At 36.7% G+C, this 15,855-nt stretch overlaps 1 protein-coding gene across 1 annotated transcript; it reads left to right on the top strand.

Annotated features, from left to right (window-relative positions):
* Positions 1-2,751: 2,751 nt before the first annotated feature.
* Positions 2,752-4,586, top strand: LOC125259007 (gap junction alpha-1 protein-like). Its single transcript, XM_048176354.1, has 2 exons — positions 2,752-2,812; positions 3,659-4,586. Exon 2 carries the CDS (start codon positions 3,675-3,677, stop codon positions 4,449-4,451), a length of 777 nt encoding a protein of 258 aa, XP_048032311.1. The 5' UTR covers positions 2,752-2,812; positions 3,659-3,674; the 3' UTR covers positions 4,452-4,586.
* Positions 4,587-15,855: the final 11,269 nt, after the last annotated feature.

The following is a 15,855-nucleotide window of genomic DNA, read 5'->3' on the forward strand; positions in this document are numbered from 1 at the left end:
ATGAAATCAACTGAAGATAAAAACATTAAATCTCTGAGGATGTAATTAAACAACTTCACAAACAGCATTACCAGCTTCACTTATTACTAACCAGATTGACTTTATTTCTGTCAGACATCTACAGAAGTTCTTATTGAGAATTAAAAGAGGTTTAGATGTTGATGTTTCGTTGAAAATGTTTAGTTTGAAGTCACTGTCATGGTGATCAGTGTTTGCTGTAGTTGAGCTAGTTTGCTGTAGTTTTCAGAAAACATTTCTGCATTGATAAAGCAGATCAACATGACAGATCAACATTTTTAAAATCTTATAAGCTCCGACATTCTTCCGAGCAGATTCAGTCACTCTTAACACACCTCACACCACAGGAAAATCTGATAAAATAATCTGTAGAACCATCAATAATCAGGATAATCAGGATATTATCTATTGTCGGAATGGGAGAAATCAGCCCAAAATCAGCCCGATTATCTTGTGGTGTGTACCTAGTATAAGGCTGTGGCTGAAGAAAGTTGTGTTTGAGCTCTTATTTCTCTTTCTTTCAGTGCTTGTTCACAGCAGGTGTTTGAAAGATTGAAAGAATGTGTAACGATTCGGGACTCATGGTAAGATCCATTTGCAAGCTTTTATTAAAGTTAGAGTGGTCGTACAGGCAGGGTCGAAAAGGAGCAAACAGGAACAGCAGGGGACAGACAGAATCGTGGTCAGGGTACAGGCAGTAGATCGAGGCAGGCAGAAAGTGTTCACAGTCCAGGAAACAATACACAGTCCAAGGGTATGCAGCAAGGAATCATAAACAGGTAACCAGACAGGATCAAGAACAGATAGGCAGACATGGAATAAACGCTCAGAATTGTTACGGGGGTAATCAAGACCTGGCCGTGAGGTGGTGTGTGTGAAAGTCCTTTATAGGCCTGGTAATGAGCTGCAGCTGGGTGTGGTGATTAGTGATTAGTGTGAACATGTGACTGTCAGGGAGGATTGTGGGAAATTAAGTCCGGGAACTGACAGGAGCAGACGGGGATCATGACAGAATGTTATGTTATAAGAATGTAATGAAACATTATACCTTTAAATAACATTCAACTAACATGAAGGAAACTGGACATTTTTATGCTCCTGGAATGTTACAAATCAACATTCCTAGTGTCATGGGGTATGCATACAGATAACATAACTGAGACCAGAGGCCTGTTTCATAAAACAAGATTATAATACAAGCCAGGCTTATTTTAGTTAGTCAGACTTATTGTCTATGGATTCTGTTTCATAAAGCAAACTTAAAATAGTTCAAACTCAAGTTACTCTGGAAACTTATGCTGTGAAACTAACCTGGTCCGGGACAGGCTAAATATCAGGCTAAGCTGAGCTCCTCTAACACTGACCAATATAAATTATATTACGGCTGACTCTTTCACATACAATTATTTGACTTTATTAACCCCTATCAGTCCAAAAATAAATATAGGTGAAAGTGGGGTGAGTTGTGCCAGTTTTTACTCAAAGTGACTTTAAAGTGAGGCCACGGCAGTAATGCCTTCAACTTAAGAATGTACATATATTTGCACATGCAATATGAGGAGGAAGAAGGATCTTTCTGAAGATGAAAATACCTGTTTGATGCTCAACACCGGCTCATTTTTATAGCTGCCCTTTTAATACAATTTAAACTTTGAACTTTCATTAATAAGCCTTTATCTGACTGAGTTCTGCTGTGCTCTAAATCACTCACAAATGTTATGATAATTCGATAATCTCCATTCAGTTTCACACAATATTAGTTGTTTTCATACCTTTTGCACAACATTGCACCATTTCATGCTTTTCATCTTCAGAAAGTGTTTTATAAGTGCGTGGCATGATGGGTTTTGGTCTAAAATCAAGAATGTCACATAGTTTAACTGCTAAAATGTAAGAGTACAATGTACAATTACAAATTAATAATATGTTGAAAATAATCATAAGGCCCTTTGGCACAAATCACCCCGGACCCAAAAGTTTGAAAAACTAGCATGATCCAGCAGTTAAGAGCTAACATCATGCTAACTGTATAGACTCATTGTGTAGCCTACTAAAGCACTAAAACGTGTGAAATGTTTTCAAACTTGTCTATAATTGTTCAGATACTACAATCAAAAAACCTTGATCATAGAAATTTTACTTTGAAAGGGGGAAAAAAAACAAAAAATTTTTTGAGCTAAAATGTGCTTTCTTCTCATGCCATGTGTCTCTCTTCTTTGGAGGATGAGTGAAATGGATGGCTTTTCAAAATGATGTAGTCACATGACCAATTTCTTCTATGGTTTTCCAGAAACAATGGGTGGAACTACTTCCCCCCGGCACAAATCACCCCACTCTCCCCTACAGTATACAGAAAACGTGTTATATATATATTAACATTGTTATATTAACATAAACAGTTGATCTGGTTGGTGAGGTACGCGTTCTGATGATGGAAGTGATCTCTCGCGTGTATATGTCAATGAATGTGAGACATCACTTCCGTTGTCAGAGCGCGATCAGACCTCACACACTGGATGCTCAAGGCAGTTGGACATAGTGGTGTATTAGAGGTAAAAATTATATAAATATTTCTTGCACAAACTGATCGTTTCGTGTCTTAGGACATCAATGTGTCATCATGAGCCGCAGGGTTTAATTTGGATTTGTCTGTGCTTGTTTTTTTTTACTCTTATAGACGAAGTTCCCATTGACACGCATTATACGACTGACAGACTGCAACGTTTGGAGTTAAAAAACATAATTTGTGTTCTACTGAAGAAACTAAGTCACCTACATCTTGGATGCCCTGGGGGTAAGCAGATTAACATCAAATTTTCATTTTTGGGTGAACTATCCCTTTATGTAGCTATCAAACAAGCTGATTAATCAAACACTGCTGGACCAAATGTAAACAAATGAGAAGTGGGAAAAATGAACAAAGGAAACAGAAAACTAATGAAAACATACTAAAAGTCCCAAGAATACAAACACACTGAACATAATGGTGACATAGAATGTTGATGTGTTAATCAAAATTAAGTTGAAAGAACGTTTGAGGAACATCACATTCCTCCAGCGTCAGGAAAACTGGACATTTTTTACGTTCCCAGAACCAACATTGAATATTTGGAAAAAGATCTTATAACAAAAATCTGTTAGCTGGGGTGTCCTCTGTTAGATTAAATACATACATTTTGTGAGACTATGAGCTTTGTAACTTTGCAGATGTTATACATGCACAAACAGCTACATTACACACTAAAGGAAAAGATGAAAACACATCATATGACCCCTTAAAATAAATACATCACAAACATACTTTTCAAGCTCAAGATTTCACAAAAAAAGTTTCAGATAATAAAAAATAGATTGTTGATTTGTAACAATCTATTTTTTTATTATCTGAAACAATATTTTTAAACAGTGGATTGGAACATGTCCATAGTTAATGTTATGAACTAAACCTGTGGTTACTCTGCTAATACACCTATGTGAACTTAAGTTAATGGCGGGAAAAGCTCTAACATCATTTGCCACTCAGTTTGATATTTTTTTATCTAATGCAATGAAAATAACATAATTTGAAAAAGTGTCAGTTAAGTGTCCAAATACTTTTTGGAGGTCTACTGTATATTACATCTCAGCTTTCTATTTTTAGCTAGAGCTCCCTCAAGATGGGTGACTGGAGTGAATTACTAAAACTTCTTAACAGTGTGCAGGACCACTCCACAGCTGGAGGGAAGGCCTGGCTCTCTGTGCTCTTCTTCTTCCGGATCCTACTTCTAGGAACAGCAGTGGAGTCTGCCTGGGGTGATGAGCAATCGGCTTTTAAGTGCAATACCCAGCAGCCTGGTTGTGAGAACGTCTGCTATGACAAATCTTTCCCCATCTCACACGTGCGCTTATGGGTGCTTCAGATCATCTTTGTGTCCACCCCGACGCTTCTGTTCCTGGCGCACGTGTTCTACAAAATGTCCAAAGAGGAGAAAGTCGAGCAGGCTGACAATGACAACAAGAATGGCAAATGCTCAAAGACCCGCAAGGTGCAGGTGAAGGTGAAGAAGAAGGGTGCACTCCTGTATACCTACATCGTTAGCATCTTTTGCAAGTCTATCTTTGAGGTGATCTTCCTGGTCATCCAGTGGTGCATTTACGGCTTCAGCCTGTCCGCTGTGTACACCTGCGAGCGTTGGCCTTGCCCCCATCAGGTGGACTGTTTCCTCTCTCGGCCCACGGAGAAGACTGTCTTTATTATCTTCATGCTGGTGGTTTCTCTGGTCTCCCTTTTGCTCAACATCATAGAGCTCTTGTATGTGCTATACAAACGGAGGAAAGACCAAAACCAGTCCCCCAGTGAGCAGCAGTCTTCAGAAATCATAGAACAGCAGGCGAATAGGCAGTTGAGGAACACAAGCAATCGACAGCGTAGGGGAGCGTCAGAATACATTTAACACCGCTATATATTTATAATACAAAATACTGGCAACTCTAATCAGTTACACACTGCAAAAAATGCTGTTCTTAGAATTTTTGTCTTGTTTTTCTAATCCAAATATCTAAACATTCTTAGATTGAGAAGCATTTTCTTGACAAGTAAAAATTATTTTCTTGTTTTTAGGAAAAATAAGTCAAAATTAAGTGGGTTTTTCCTTAAAACAAGCAAAATAATCTGCCAGTGGGGTAAGCAAAATAATCTTAATCCAAACTGAAAAGATTATATATTTTATTTTTGGTTTGATATAATATTATTTTACTTACCCCTCTGGCAGATTATTTTGCTTGTTTTAAGGAAAAACTCACTTAATTTTGACTTATTTTTCTCAAAACAAGAAAATAATTTTTACTTGTCAAGAAAATGCTTCTTGATTTAAGAACTTTAAGATATTTTGACTAGAAACAAGACAAAAACTCTAAGTAAGAACAGCATTTCTTGCAGTGCAGGTAAAATCATTGGAAATCAGATTACAGTTACATTCAAAAAAAAGTTATTTTGATTACTGAATGGATTACTTAGAATTTTACTTTGATTTGTTTAATTTGATATTCAGTCCATTCAGTTGGAAAGATGTATGTGATGTGTTTTGTAAGGAGTGTTTGAGCAGCAGTGAAAACTCTTATTGTCACGTCTGTTCTTGGTTTTGTTGAACCCTTTCATACATAAGTTTGTAATATTCTAGTTGAGAGAGTTTCTTAAGGCAACCATTATATCAGAATGTATCACCTATTATTTCATTGTCACATGCATGTCACATGAGACACTGATGCCACAATAGCGCTATATGACAGATGTATCGCTTTTATTTCATATTTCCTTTTTTTTTATTTAGCTGTCAACTACCTGACATTCTGATTCTTAAATACGGGTGAGTGTTTTTGTCCTTTAAAAACCTTTATAATGATCATGTTAGGTCACACCGCAATTGTATCTGTCGGATTTACAACACGTAAATTCATCCACTTCTCCCAAAATACATGAAAGGGGCCGAAAGAAGAATAAAGTAAACTTTATAGTTACCTACACAATGTATATCTGATATGAATAAAACACGTTGTCAAAATATAATTGAAAGGATTGTTATTACTGCTTTTATAGACATCAGTATGTATTTTACAAATTCTAAATGTATTGTTTTGCTGGTACTTATGTGAATTTAAATGTTTGAAACCTAAAATAAACATTATGTGATTGAAAACACTGAATAGTGAACGTCTCTGGCTCAGAAACACATGAATTTAGCAGTTGATCACGTGATACACTAAACTTTCTAATCACACCGATGTGATCGTATGTGTCAAAGGGTTAGGTCTTGTTTTCATACAAAGTTCTGTCATGAAACTCTAGATGCCACAAGCTGAAAATCACGTTTTTAATGTAATATGTCTATGTGGTGTTTTTATTATGGTTTAAGACACACCATGTGCAAATTCATAAGTCAACACCACTGCTGATGATTTTCTATTTAAAACTGCAGTGAAACCCACGGTTTGAAATCTCTGGTGTTTCTGACGTCACAAACCTTGTAACCAATCATGTCATCGTTCCGGCAGGCTTTAGCATATCATTAACCATGACCGCTCTAAAGCAGAAGAGTCTCTAGAGAATATATTCTGATATATTTTTCTGTTGATATAAAAAAAATCAGGTCGATTTGGCAATATAAATGGGTGTATGTTGTATAACGATGTTATAATGAACTATTTGCCTTTTTCCACTGACATTAAGGCGTTCAAAGCATTTCTAAGGATACTGATTGTTAGAAGGCAGTTGAGTGCAAGTCTATGTGCTGCTTTATTTGTTACTTTGAGGAAAAAAATAGTTGCCATTTTCAGTGTTTCATATTTTCAGCTTTGGTTTCAAGATCCTTATCTTTCTCTTAATGAGCTTGAATGGCTTCAAAGTACTGCAAGAGCTGCTTCATGATTGGGCGGATTCACCACATGACAATAATCACATGCTTCGTGTTTATTCTCACACCTTCATTCTCACACAAATCTGTACTTTTAAAACAGTTAAAGCTCATTTCGTGGTGTTATTTTGTGTCATGTTTATAAAAATAAAACCGAGAAAAACAAAAAAAAACAAACGTAGACCCCGCTTCATTGCATCTAAATAGTATAGGCTTATGTCGAACTTTATACAGATGCTGTATTAGTCAAGTCACCTTTATTTATATAGCGCTTTTTATAATGCAGGTTGTGTCAAAGCAGCTTTACATTGATAACTGGTATATAATTTTTTCTCTTAAAGAATAGTGTCAATGCAGGCAGATCAAAAGCACTGTTGAGTAAATGTCAAGAATACTGTTGAATATCAAATGTCAAGTCAAATGTCAAGTGTCCCCAACTAAGCAAGCCAAAGGCGACAGCGGCAAGGAACCCAAACTCCAACAGGCGACATCAGGTGGCAAACAGGTGTCAAATAGGTGTTAAAATGGAGAAAATATTAAGCAGTACATAAGGTATTGATTGAAAAAGTGTCTTTGAAACATTGGTGTTTTAGTTAAATATTGCATTTATTTCACTTCAGCTGTTATAAAGTATGCAAACACAGTGCAAGAGTCACTAAGGGAAGCAGAAAGTGTCCTTCACTCCTTCACCATTTTCAGCTCCTCCCCGACTGCAAGCGGCAACTCTCGCCGATCAGTTGCATCCAACCGCAGCCGATGTCGAACACGCCTATAGAAATATCTGAGGACATGAACAGCTCCAAGTAAAGTGTCACATGTTGTCATCTCTTATTTACAGTAATTACGACATGGCATAAATGCAGCATAAAACAGGAAATCGAGGATAATACGGATATGACGTCACAGACATGCAATGACATGGGCCATTACACTGGTTAAATTGTGTAGTTCTTTGGAGTTAAACATTGGAAACATTTGGGATAATGTACAGTAAGTACACAAGTCAACCAAATTTATTTCAGTATTTCAATTAAAAAATTGTACATATTGTGCCTTTAAGTAGAGAAGATGAAATCTCTCTCTCTCTCTCTCTTTCAAATAGAGTCATGATGACTAGTTGGTGCTAGAACTAGAACTGTTTGGCTTTGAAAATTACATTTTTAAATCTTGCCAAACAAGAACATTTAAATTGAAGGCACATGAAGTGAAAGCAAAAGGACACAGCATTCTATAGATCTGTTTGCCCTTTAGGCCAAATGGAAAGGATCCAAACTTATAAGGAAGTTTTCTTCAAATGTCTTCATTACTGTAGAAGTGAAGGGTTATTCCCCTGAAATTTTTGAGGTAACTGGGAATGTATTGAATGAGAAGAATATGCCCTTTGACTGAAACGGATCTTCTGATCTCAGCTTTGTTTGACATCAGCATCATCAGCAGTAGTCATGTTATGGACTCACATTGCATGTAAACAAGGAAACTCGAGAGAGTTATGTATATATTTGCATATCTCTATTGCACCATACATTTTAAAGCTCTCTACTTGCTCTTAGACTAAGGCCCATGCTCCAATCCCAATTGTATTTTATATCTCTTCGCCTAGACGCCTACCCCTACTCCTTCCCACTTGTAACAGAGTGGCAATGAGTAGGGGTAAAATATTCCCCTTAAGAAATGGGACACCACTACTACACCATTACATGTCATCATACGTCATCCTTAGCTCCTTTGTCAAAGGAGTTGCGCTAATGTTTTCATACCAGTACGTTTTCATCCAGCCGTATCAACCAGGGACGCCTGAGGAAACCCGGAGGCTCATATGTTTTTGAGCTGAAAAAGAGCAACGTCCAAATACAGCTGACAACGGCATCTTGGATGTTGCTCGTTTTCAGCTTGAAAACATATGAGCCTTCGGGTTTCCTCAGGCATCCCTGGTTGATACGGGTGGATCATGTTGCAATAAGCACAAAACCGTAAGCACTGTTTGTTTACATCGTGTTCGCGTATTCATAAACATAACCACAAGAAAAGGTATGACATCCTTTCAGCTTAATTTTGATTAACAATTCAACATTCTATTAACGTAGTTCGGGAGGAACAAGTCAAATAAGCTACACAATCATTATGTCATCTCATTACGTCATCTCAACTAGCTGTCAACAATCTGTAATCAACATATCTACCCAATCGGCATGAGTTCAGGCCTATATATAATCACAGTCAAACTCACCCAAGGATCCTCAACAGTTTCCAGAATCCCTCCACCACCCCGTCTCCTCACACTCTCTGGGTTACTTCATATAACCTAAAAATACTTTTTTTAAAAAGTATACATTTATTTATTATGTGTAGTTGCATTCCTGAATAGGTCTCATTTAGATTTGGAATTTGGAATTTGAATGATCAGAAATTCTATTAATTGATGTGTGACTAAAGCCATGCACATGTCCCGCATATTACAGTGTTTCAATAACACCTCAAAATTGACACAATTAAAAAAAGAAAAAAAATGATGGCAATCATTTCCCTTGTCCTATATGTATGAAGGTGAATGGTGTATGTTAGATTTGCATTATGCGAATAAATTTAGCCTAGATATTCTTATGATCTATGCTAGGTAGAGATGTTGTGAGTTTGTAGTGTGTGTTCTGTATGTTTGTGTAGAAGATGGGTGGTATTCTCTCCTACCATAATTTGTGTTGCATAGTTTAGTTCCAGTTCTACACTGGGAGGCCATATATCTATGAGTGCAATGCAGTTTGAATGGCCTCTTGAAGTTTCTACACCCCCATCTTCTGCATGTAAAGCTGTGTATCATGGTTCAATGCAGGTGGGGCCAGACATTTTATTGCAGCTATGCTTATACAGTCTGTTGTGTCATGAGCATTATGGCACCCAGGTCTCCTGGGGGAATCTCACACTAACCAGATCTGTGATTAGGACACCAGATCACCTTTTGTGGTGCTGTGCTGTTTGTTTAGCAATTGGTATTTATGGTGTCATTCAAATACTTGACCATTTGGACCTCTGTGGTCTGTAAAAACAGAAGAGTTTTGGCCTGATATTTACATTTCACACAACTTTAATTACATTTCCAGTAAAGTAACTTCCCTGATCAGATCCCATATGATCTAGCGCTCCCAGAGAGGAGTTTGCTAACACTTGTCCACTTTGTTTGTGGTTTTGTTGCAAAGGAAAATCAAAACTTGTACTTCCTCTTGTCACTGGGTTACAGATCAATAAAATCACATTTTTAATTCATGTTTTGATCTTGAATGAATTTAGCCTATTCAAGATATGACAATCGGGTTGATTGTTTTAGTTGATAAATACTGGGCATTGTAATTTTTCTCATTAAAGATTCTTGAACAGATAGAAGATAAAGAAGTTCTTTTCCATTAATTAGATTTCTTCCTTCCATTTTTCTTTCCTAACAATTTATTTAATGCAATTGTGAAGCACATTGTAGCCTTATGGCGATTCTATGCTCCTGTACATGGTGTAACTGCAGCTATACGGAAGATATCAGAGTGTTCCACTTAGGAGACAAATAAATTCAACATAGACACACATACAACTTGAAATTGTTGTACAATTTCTGTAGTTATTCCAACTTACACAAGACACATGGTCTAGAATGCATAACATCTACAACCTTAAGCCTAAGTGTGTCACACATCACTTACAGTAAAGCAGTCATGTGTTTTAAAGGATAAACTCAACTAGATGAGTAAAGTTCATAGACAAACTTTAAGTTGGCTTGAAAAAGCCTAGGGAGCTCATGAGAAGACAACGGGAGTTATGAGTTATACGAGTTAACCGGAGTGTGTGAATCTGTGAAAGATATGCATTTGTCAGGAATCAACAGGCACAGGGAAGAGACAGATAAAACATTAAACCAAATAAATACACGATTATAATCACATAAGAATTGTCTTCGTTCCTCAAGCAGTCATGTATTGTATCTCCATACCAGTTGGTGGCGGTAATGCACCAGTTGTTTGCCAAACGCAACCTAAGAAGAAGAAGAAGAAGAAGCAGGAGGAGGAGGAGCATCGCTTGTATTTCTGTACAGTTCAAAGTTGCTGTCTTGGATCATTGGGGGGCGGGGCCAAGATGGCGCCTGTGTAAGTCGTGTTGTTAGTTGCTCTTAAACGTATTTTGTGCAATTCTTGATTTAACTTGTCCTCATGTGAGTAGACAGTGTTAAATATTAATCTGACAAAATTAGGAACCCTTATTTTTCTTGAGGATGATGGATGTTTCCTATACGCACTTTCTTGGAAATTAGCCTGCTAGTTGGTATTTGAGATGTGACACTTTCTATCGGTTATAACAATTTTGGTTCGGTCTTGTCATAAAATTTATTTTCCTCATCGCAACAAATGGAAGATGCTTTAGCAGTGAAACGTGTGCATGATTACGTAACGGCACCTGTGCAGGAGGATAAAGCTGCTCTTTCAACTTTATTACCTGATACTCCCACCAAGAGTCCACAATCGAAGATGCGACGCCACACTACAGAACCATCAAATGCAGTTCTCTTGGAAGCAATTGAGAAACTAGGGAAAAAACAAGAAGATTTTTTAGAGAAATTAACCGCAATTGAAAATTCTGTCTCGTGTAACTCAAACCGCATCACTGAACTTGGAACTAAAATGGACGCGATCTCTGATAAGGCCGATATTGCCATTACTAACTCCAGTGCGATGAAGGACCAAGTTACGTCACTAAAGACAAGCAACTCTGGGAAAAGCTGGATGAATTGGAGGCATACAAAAGACGGTGGAACCTACGGATTGCTGGTATCCCTGAAGTGGAAGGTGAAAATGTAAAGATGGCTGTGATGGAAATATTGCGTTTAGTTTCACCATGTCTAGCAGATGTTCTCCAGTCTTCCATCGACGTGGCCCACAGGCTTGGGAAGAAAGGACTCGTCAGCCTCGTCGCATTATTGTGCAGTTCACCTCTCGCACGCACCGTGACCTCATCTGGGCCGACGCAAAGCACTCCGAAATTCTCAAACAAAAGAATATCAGGATAACGGAGGACTTAACACAATGCGCAAGGGAAGCTCGAAATAAACTGTGGCCACTCGTGAACGAAGCAAGACTGGAAGGTAAACGTGCAGGGTTTCAGGGTTCAGCTGCCATCATCGACGAGAAGAAAATTACAGTGGACAACATTTAATGACTCTTTACAGTGACTTTAATATTCTGTAGTGAGGTTTTTCATCCTCATGGGAATTGTTTCTTGTTAGGGTTCCAACCTAGATTAGAGAAATGTTAAGCTGGTTCTTACTACAGTGAGGAGGTCTGGTTAAGTGTTGCACTTACTTTTTTCTACTTCAATCCATTAAGAAGTTTTAGTTTTATTTACTAAACAATAGATTTTGGTTATAAGTTCTTGTTTGTTCTTTTATGTCATTTAAGTTGAATTGTTTTTCACTCAATGATAGGGGAATCCGAGACTTAACCAAACGTAAAGCTTTATTTCTTTTTTGTAAATCAAAATGCAGAGATGTCTATTTTTTACAAGAAACGCATTCATGTGTGAAAGATGAAAGTTTCTGGTCCAATCAATGGGGGGGTAAAATTATCTACTGTCATGGTTCCAGTAGATAATGGTTCTTCTAAAATCAAAAGGATTACAATTTGAATCTATATCAAAAGAAATTAACCATATTACTTGTCTTGCCAATCCAAATGATTCAGAGAAGGAACGTTTATACCTATTAAGAGAAAAACTAGACACCTTCTATATAGAAAAGGCTAAAGGGGCCTTCATTAGACCTAGGGCCAAATGGCTAGAAGCCGGAGAAAAAAACTCTGCATACTTTTTCAATTTGGAAAAAAAAACCGAGCAGAACTTAAAAATTTCCTCTTTATATATTGATGACACTATTATATCAGATGACAAAATAATCTCAAAATTTGTTTCAGACTTTTACCAAAAACTATATACATCATCATTTAACCCTGATTCAAGCGATATATTTTTTAACAAGATACAACCTTTCACCCCTTGTATAAGTATAGATAGTAAAAACCTATGTGAGGAGGAAATGTCATTGAAAGAATTGGATGATATCATTAAAAAAACACCTTTTAACAAAAGCCCAGGACCCGATGGTTTACCTTTTGAGTTTTACAGAGTTTTTTGAGAAGATATTAGAGAGTTTATTTTGAATGTGTTCAATGAGTGTGCAGTAAATGGGGAACTTACAGAATCTATGAAACAGGGAGTAATTACACTAATTCCAAAACCTAATAAAGACATTTTGCACTTAGACAACTGGCGCCCAATCACACTCCTTAACTCGTATTACAAATTATTAGCATCTCTATTTGCCAATAGATTAAAACCTTGTTTGGAGGAAATCATATCTGTCACACAGTCTGGATTTATGAAGGGAAGAAGTATTTCAAACAACATTAGATTGGTGTTAGACATTTTGGATTACTCAGATTTAGTAAACAAGGAAGCTCTTATTTTGTTTTTAGATTTTTGTAAGGCTTTCGATACCGTTGAGCACAATTTCATGTATCAGGCCCTTACTCAATTTGGTTTTGGCCCAACCTTTAAGAATATGATGCACACATTCTATAATAATATTTCAAGTAGTGTTTCTTTATCTGGTGGTACGTCTTCTCGTTTTGTTATCCGAAGAGTCATTAGACAGGGATGCCCTATTTCCCCGTTTTTATTTTTATTAGCAGCTGAAACATTAAATCTTTACACTCTGCATTGCTCCCAAGTTAGAGGTATTGAGATAGGAGATTTCACTTTAACTATAAGTCAACTTGCTGATGACACTTGTTTATTTTTGAAAAACAAAGATCAGGTCCCTGTGATTCTGGAGGCACTCAAATTATTCTCTGATCCCTCAGGTCTCTCTGTGAATCAATCTAAGAGTGAGATTATGGCTGTACACCAACTAGAAGACTCATGTATATCTGGAATACAGGTTAAACAGGTAGTTAGATACTTGGGTATTGTAATTAGTAAATCAGCCTCAGAGAGAATCACAGAGAATTTTTCGCAGAGATTACAAAAAACAAGAAATATTTTTAACTGTTGGCTCCAAAGAAATTTATCTATTCAAGGTCGTGTATTGATTTCCAAGGCTGAAGGGATCTCCAGACTTGTATATCCTGCATTGTCTCTTTATGTAGATTCTAAAATGTGTGCTGCAGTTGATAAAATTTTATTTCAATTTATCTGGAGAGGCAAGACGGAGTATATTAAAAGGAAAACTATAATCAGAAGTTTATCAGAAGGAGGACTAAATGTTTTAGATTTTGACACTATCAATAATATATTTAAAATTAACTGGATCAAGCACTGTCTTTGTGATAACAACTTTCCATGGTTCTTTATTCCCAATTTAATTTTCAAAGAATATGGTGGTCTTAATTTTCTACTTACCTGTGATTTTAAATGCACTAAACTCCCAATTAAGTTGTCCAATTTTCACAAACAAGTTTTAAATGCCTGGAAATTAGTCTACAAACATAATTTCTCTCCCCATTCCTGTGTAATTTGGAACAACCAATCAGGGACGTGCACAGACATTTTGGGGGACAGGGGCTCAAGTGGAAAAAAGGGCACTTCTCATAATTATTTATTTAAAAAATAATGAACCCTTAAATATATTAAAGGTCCCGTTTTTCGTGGTTTTTTGAAGCTTTGATTGTATTTATAGTGTGCAATATAACATGTGTTCATGTTTCGCGTGTAAAAAAACACAGTATTTTTCACATAATTTACTTATCTGTATACCGCTGTTTCCACTGTCATAAAAACGGGCTGATGACTTCCTTGTTCTATGAAGTCCCTCCTTCAGAAATACGTAACGAGTTCTGATTGTGCCAGCGGTTCCTGTGTTGTGATTCGACAGCAGCTTCTGCTCCATCTTTCAAGAATAATCTTTGTGCGAATCCGGCATTAAACTGATTGAGATTGAGGAAGCTGTCCTCAGCAAAATGTGCTGCACATAGTTTTACATGTGGATTATAATTTTCGGGAACCGAGTTAAACATAAATTGTAACCATTGATCTCTAAGTACAGCGTCCCTGGGAAGGCCAAACAAAGGTGATTGGACTGCGGGATGAAAATAACAGCGTTTCGACGACATGGCAACAAACACACTCTACAAACGCAACTCTTGCTCTTCTCCGTGGGAGTGCAACAAGACCACGCCCCCTTTTTTTGTGTATTCCTGTGGGCGGAGATTAGTCAAACTGTTTTAGTGACGTCATTAAAGAAGGAAGTAGAGGGATGTAGTCCAAACTGGTCGTTCGATGTAGGCGACTTCTGTTAAATAAAATATCTCGCTTGGCATTGAACTTTGAGCTTTAAAATTTTACAGATTTATTTATACTCTAACAACAACATTACACACTAACTAAAGTTTGAAACATGGGATCACGAAGAACGGGACCTTTAAGACAACTTTGACTTCCCTTACACTCACGCAATTGTTTTATACTCCACAGATTTCTACAAAATAATCAGTTCACATATAGAGACCATGGTCTTCTTTAGTATTCACTAGGTTTATCACAAGAGAAGTCAACAGCAACTATTTTCAAGTAGCTATATATATTTAGAATAAATGACTTGATCAAGGAGAGAGACATAGTTTCACTAATAATTTGTTTATTTTGCACAAATCAATAAATCGTTTTAATTTTTTGGTGTTATTGGAATACTTCTTTCATGAAGTGGACAATTTTAAGATTTTACAATTTTATGGTCCATTTTTGCTGCCATGTCTTTTACTCCAATGGAAAGAAAACTTAACCCTAACCCTACACATTTAGATGGAGTTTGTTTTAAGCCTACTACCCTCCGTCTGTTTGCATCTGTAGATTTCTTCTAAATTAACCAAAATAAGCTAATCTGCATAGGATTTAAACACATCAAGATTTTTTTTTTTTTTTCCTGAACTGTTAATATATTATATAACAAATGCCTGCAGAGGACGCCAAAAGCCTGCTGACTTTTGTTGTTAGACAGCACAGCACGATCAAATCCACGATCAAAGCTAACCATGATTAAAAATATATTATTAGTTAAATAATAATATTCACCCACTTCTTTGTGATAGAAATGCTACAGCCACTGTAATTTCTTCAACAAGAATATGTGGACATCAAACATGCAAAGAAAGAGCGAGGGTTTAAACTTTTATTGATGTATTACCCTGTGTAAGCGTAGATTTAAGAATAGCATTATGTAATGCTGTATTATGATTTTAAATAGTTTTAATAAACCATGCATCCTTAGAAAACTGTCTAATAATGTGGTTCATCATGGATGCTCCTCTTCTGATATTAGCCCAACCGATATCTTTACCATGGTTCAAAACGCAATGCATAGTACAATAAAATAATTGAAATTATAATATGATATACATTTCATTAGTATCAAATCAGGCAGATGTGT

Source organism: Megalobrama amblycephala, linkage group LG1 (assembly GCF_018812025.1).
Source record: "Megalobrama amblycephala isolate DHTTF-2021 linkage group LG1, ASM1881202v1, whole genome shotgun sequence".
NCBI lineage: Eukaryota > Metazoa > Chordata > Actinopteri > Cypriniformes > Xenocyprididae > Megalobrama > Megalobrama amblycephala.

Bases quoted from the DNA above. Each gene is read 5' to 3' on its own strand.
- LOC125259007 (XM_048176354.1), top strand. From the start codon at position 3,675: ATGGGTGACTGGAGTGAATTACTAAAACTTCTTAACAGTGTGCAGGAC.